This window comes from Austrofundulus limnaeus, unplaced genomic scaffold (genome assembly GCF_001266775.1).
Source record: "Austrofundulus limnaeus strain Quisiro unplaced genomic scaffold, Austrofundulus_limnaeus-1.0 Scaffold18, whole genome shotgun sequence".
NCBI lineage: Eukaryota > Metazoa > Chordata > Actinopteri > Cyprinodontiformes > Rivulidae > Austrofundulus > Austrofundulus limnaeus.
The window spans coordinates 1863161-1869399 of NW_013952420.1; the positions used below are offsets into that span (position 1 = coordinate 1863161).

The 6239-nt window shown below is 38.4% G+C and overlaps 1 protein-coding gene across 1 annotated transcript in view; it reads left to right on the forward strand.

Annotated features, from left to right (window-relative positions):
* The window catches only part of LOC106514228 (CUB and sushi domain-containing protein 3), a gene marked incomplete in the record, with an annotated part of 356940 nt that overhangs the window by 46826 nt on the left and 303875 nt on the right, over window positions 1-6239 (forward strand). Inside the window, 1 exon segment of the mRNA XM_014003387.1 lies at window positions 1567-1789. Coding sequence (XP_013858841.1) covers window positions 1567-1789 — 223 coding nt within the window.

The window sequence follows — 6239 nt, forward strand, 5'->3', positions numbered from 1 at the left end:
ATGTGAAATTTGTTGTACAATATGTTATCAATGTAAAAAAGATGGCGGCGGTGGCGGCAGATGTATGTAGCTGTGCAGTATCGCTGCAGGAAAATACATCCTATTTGGCTTTACAGGCATCTGCAGGTCTATTTTTGACCAAATTTACCTCAGCTTTAGTGTTGCTGTTACTCTGTATGTTACATAAACGGAAGATCAAAGACGCAAATGATGGACATCTGCCTGGAAAGCTGCCTTCCTGAAATTTGGTATGCTTGTTTGTCTTTGTGTCTATGGTGTATCATGATGTGATTGTGATGCTGTATTTCTGAGTGTTTTATGTGCTGCAAAACAGGAACCTTCTGCAAAACAGCAATTATGCTGAGTCAGGCTTGATTTTTTTTAGTAATCTTTTCCTGTTAAATCAATAAATCAAATCAATATAATCTCTATTTTAGTGTGTGAGTGTTTTGGTTCATGCATGAGTTACAAAAATGTTACATGTATTCCTAGACATTATACGACTAAGGACAAGTGCTGCACATTCGCTCACCCTATAAGCACCATGATACAGGCATGGGGTCACTGTTTTATCCATTTTGTCTATGATATTGTGTGTTTGTCCCTATCAAATAAACTTAATAATAATACATTTATTTAATAACGGCATAAACTTAATTTTTTCTGCCAAAATAAAAATATAAATGCTCAGAGCTGAATAACTTTGCTGAACTTGATGGAAAATTTGAAACTGAGTTGTTAAATCTAAAATAGCAGAAAGTTAAAAGCTAAAATAAGCCAAACACAATCAAAAAACTGAAGTAGCAAAATGCTAAGTAAAAGCTAAAAGCAGTAAAACGCTGAAAGAAGCAATATGCTAGCTAGAAGTTAGAAGTATCAAAAGTCTAGCTAAAAGCTAAAAGTAGCTAAAAAAGTTAAAGATGTACTAAAAACTAAACCCCAAAGCTAACATAGGCTACTTAAAAGTTAAAATTAGTAAAACGCTAACTAAATCTAAACCTACTGCTAAACACTATCTCAGGGGAGGAAAAAGGTTTACTATAAGCAAAAAGCAGCAAATTCTGGCTAAAAGTAGGAAAAAGCTTGTTTAAAACTAAAGCAGCAAATATCTAGGTAAAAGTTCAAAGTAGCAAAATGCAGTTTAGTAGCAAAAGGCCAACTTAAAGTCAAACTAGCAGATATGTAGCTAAAACTAAAACTAACCAATAGATAGTTGGGCACTGAAAGCAGCTAAATGCTCAATAAAAGTAGCATAATGATGGCAAAAGTAGTATGAGGAGATAAAAACAAATCAAGCATGCAGTACGTGATTTCAAAGAGAACCAGCTTTTTGAAATCTGAAAAGGTTAAATGTATTTTCTGTTAAAATTTGTGTAAATTAAGTTAAATGTTTTGTAAAGTATAAAATTAATTAAAAACAAACCTCATAGCACTCACCTCCTGAATGAGCTGAACGTTTTGATGTATAAATGACTAAAATAGCACAAGGCATGCCGATTTTGTAGGATTACAGAAAACAGAAAACACTTGACTAACTGGATGTTTGTTTTCTTTGTTTTCTCCCAGGTTTTATCCATACGTGTGGAGGCACATTAAAAGGGAGGAATGGGACAATAGAAAGCCCGGGGTTTCCTTACGGATATCCAAATGGTGCGAACTGTACCTGGGTGATTGTTGCAGACGAGGGGAACAGGATTCATATAGTTTTTCAATCTTTCGCCGTGGAGGAGGAATATGACTTTTTATCTTTGTACGACGGGCATCCACACCCGGCTAACTTCAGGACAAGGTAAGGAGGGGCGGCCCTTAACGCCACACACCTTGAAGGCTGTGTTTGAAGGTTCGGGGGAGAGTGGGGAGGGAGTCGGGGGATGGACGGGGAAGATGTGAGGAAGAGAAGACTTCAGTGATCACTTCTGTTGGAAAGGTCACCTTTAATGTACACATGACAGAGACTGTTTATTCTTATCAGGAGAGGTGTCAGGTGAGCCAGGTGTGTCAGATCTTTCCTGGTGGATTTTTCTGTTGAACCAAACTTCCTTCTATAAAAAGAAAAAAAAATACATTAAGATTCTCAATGAGATTTCACATGAGAAGCTCGTTTTAGATTGAGAATGTACAGTCTTGAAACGCTGCACATTGACTTCCAACTGTATACACTGTTGACAGCCTTAGAAGGCAGTTAATGTCAATTTAAATTACTGATAGCAAAAATAAAAGCCATTGCTGTTCCTTTCCAAGCGCACGCACGCACGCACGCACGCACGCACGCACGCACGCACGCACGCACACACACACACACACACACACACACACACTTGAAAACATCATGTCTTTTGATTACAAAGCAAAGTGACCCATCACACAGGGCCTTCTTAGTAAAATCCCCAGCTTTCTTTGGGAATGATGCTGCGTTGGCTTCAGCAACGCGTGGGTCAGCTCCGTCTTTTATTCAAACACTTCGCAGTGGGAGACAGAGGTGGAGAGAAGAACAAGAGCATCAAGCACAAAAGATTTCTATGTGTTTGCTTTAGTGACTGAACAGGCAAACTATTGTTTTCTCAGCGTGTTTTGGGGATTTTTACAAAAGCTGACATTCAAGTGCTGTGGGATTTTCGCCTGTTTGCATTTTGGTATTTGCTTTCAGGCAGACAATTTTCCCAACGATTGTGCTTTCAGGAGGGTAAAACTGAGCAGCATTCACATTTCAAATTGACTAATAAAACCAAGGACAGTGATGCACAGGTGACATTCACGATTCTTTTTGAAGAAAGCAATTCTGCAGTTTAATTATCACCTGCCACCAAAGGTGATGCAGTGACGAGGTTTGCCCATGTCTCTGTGTGAGGGTGTTTGTTTGTAGAGTTAACAAAATATTTCATGAACCATCTGAGGGATTTCAGTAAAACTTTCAGAAAGGAATTATTTATTATCTGTAATTTCCCTTTGGGATCAATAAAGTATTTTTGAATTGAATTTGAATTTCATGTACAACTACAACTGATGTCTGAAACTGTATTGGCGATGACAGCTGCAGATAAGCAAATTTTGCAAATACAAAACAAGCTTTAACACAGTCAGTTTTACAAATTTTAAGCTGTGGTAGTGGCTGACAGTATTTCCCAACAAAATACTCTGAGCACTAACAGATCACTTGAGATCAGGCTATAAAACTTTGCCTTTCCTATTGTTGTCATATCTGCCTGTCTATCAACAAAATACCACATGAAAGCCTAGATGAATTTTGATCCAATTCTCTGAGAATAATCATTAGATGTGCATTTACAACTACAGTGAAGCCCCACACAGTGTGTAGTCTTGGAACCTAACTGTTAGTAGTTTGCAATAATCCCCATGATAGTGCGGAAAATGGCAATACAGTAAATACAGTACAGTAAAGAATGTCATTTTCCCCATTGTCTTTTTTGTGAGTTTTTAAAGCTAAATTATTAAGAACAATATAATGTACTATTTTTGTCATGTAATAATAATGTAAATTCAGTTCTATATAAAACACACAGTATGGTACATTACAGTATAGTACAGTACATTACAGTGCATTACAATACAATACAATACATGACAAGGCTGAATGTGACACATGCCCTGTGCCCATGCTCTGCCTGGAGTGCAGCTTTTCTGCTCTCTAACAGTACCGTGTGGTGTGTAGCTCCTAACTGTTTAGCTCTTGTGTGTTTTTGTTTAGTTCTTACTGCATTACGATGCCACCCCAAACACGTTGTAGACCTTTTTTGGACCACATCCAATATTTGAGTTTTTTGTGACTCGTACTCTAAGAAGGTAACCAGGGCTTCGCTGTAATTAACTTTTAGAGTCAACATAACTCAAAATGACCTTAGAAAACACAAAAAGGCTTTATATTTGGAAATTTTACTAATATTTTCCAAAGTTTTGGTGTAGTTGTAGCTGAGAGTCATTCTCAAATTCTCTTCCAAATGCTTGAAGATCTTGCAAGAAGTGTATGCAAATAAGCTTAATGAAACAAAATGAAATGAAAAAAGAGAAAGGTCACATTTTTAAAAATACTTTAAAAACCACGTGATATTTTTTGACTCATTCCTAATTGTGTGGGCTTTTAACCAGTCCCTGGCATTGGTGTTTGGACCTCACTAAGCACTTTTGTGGGATGCTGGCCTTCCTTTCCAAAGACAAGGTGCAGAATGGCATGTCTTATCTCAGGCAGCACATGCATCCATATTTGCAAGCGGAAACAATTGTCATGCTCAAAAAAAGACAAGTGCAACCTATGGTTCCAAAAGTACATTTAGGAAACTCTCCACCTCAGTTTGGCACCAGGTCATCTCGGAGAGACAGGATGAGATTATTTATTTACCATTATTTAAGCAGGCAAGTTCCGTTGAGATCTCAGATCTCTTTTTCAAGGGAGGCCTGGGCATGAAGGCAACCTGTTGTACTTGTTTTTAGGGATGGGGGAAACCAGAGCGCCTGGAGAAAACCCACACAAGCAAGAGGAAAATATGCAAACTCTGCACAGAAAGATGCCAGATCTTAACCGGGGATCAAACCCAGGACCTTCTTGCTGTGAGGCGTCTGTGCTAACCACTGAGCCATCGTGTCTGCTGAGATAATATTGTACTGTGAATGAGGGCTGGAATATGTCCTGCCAGCTCAACAGACATCAACACCTATCCTGTGCAAGAGGCTTTGATAGTATATGTGAGCAAGTTTGAATTATGGCCTAAAGGGCCTCTCATAGCAATGTGCTATACTTGGATAGCACCTTCCTATCCAACCAGGATACTCGAAGTGCTTTGCATTACAGCCTTTGTTCTGATTTACCTATCCACACACATCACTCTACTGTCTCTCTACAGAACTAATCTATATAAATCATTCTATAGAGAGTAATCAGTGCTTTAGATCACATTCAGACACTGATGTCATACATCAGAGGCAGTAAAGGGTTCAGTGTCCAGTTGCCTAAGGATACCTTGACATGCAACTAATTAGCAATAGAATATGACCCCCAACTCTCTCATTGGAGGATAACTGTCCTGAGTTGTCCTCCAATAACAGAGTTACTCATCCACAGCCGCCCAAACTAGTCAGCACACAGCCACTGTAACACAATAAAGGGAAGACAATGGCAAAACTGAAGGGACGCAGTCATGTGGAGCTTTAGAATCCTCAGGATCCTGTGCCAGGACTTAGTACCTGAGCGTTGGTCTCTGGAGGACTTCCTCCATGCATTGAGGCACTGCATCTGACTGGTGTCAGTCTTGCAATTTGTGACAAAAATGTCAAGTAATGTTTTTTTTAATCTCATGCAATATGCTTATATTTGTAATGTAATATGTGTATATTGTATGATAATAATCTGATAGAAATCTTATGATATTTGTGAAATGTAATGTGTGGCTGATAAAAAAGTGAGCTTTTGTCTTTCTTTTAATTGCGAGTTTTTGTCGATGAACTCTTGCAAGATCTTACAAATTTGCATGAAATTGCAAATAACATAATTTATGAGGTTGGACCAAAATGGATATAAATACGTCCTTTTTTCAGCAGAAAAGGATTTTGGTTTAAAAACCCTGGCTTGAAAGGTGGCGGGCAACAGAGATTCCTTCAAGGGATGCTAGTCCTGATTCTCTGACATTAATCCTGCTTTAAAAGCTATTTTAGGGGGTGTTGGCTTTAAAAGGACAAAGCCAGACAGATTTTGCTTTGCTTTCATCAAACCTCTGCAACCCACAGTCCATAAATACAAGTGCTGTGAATGGCAAAATCATCTAAGCTGATGGAGACATGTGGATACATACACATTTCACACCTTTCTGAAGCTTCTTTTAAACATCTTAACATCCTGTTGTCCTCTCGTTTTCATAAGCATGTGTCTCCATCAGTGGATAATGTGAAGTCCACAAGTTTACTGTGAGATATACGAAAAACAAAGGAGAACAAAATGACTCCTTTTGGTCCGTTTATGTAGCTCAACTTTAGTGGAAGAGGGCTTAGGTCACTCGATGATACAGAGGATAAATAGCAGAAAAGCAGCAATGATGTGAAACAACTCAAGAGCTGAATCATTGCTGATACTTTTCTGCAGAAAACTGCAACACTTTAGATACTTGAAAGGTTCTGTTTAAGTCAAGTGAATAATAAAAGTTGATTTAAACAACATCAGTCAGACCACAGTCAAATTGGGCAAATATTTTCTCTAGGGTGTGCAGTGATGCCTCAGAATTATATTTCAGTAC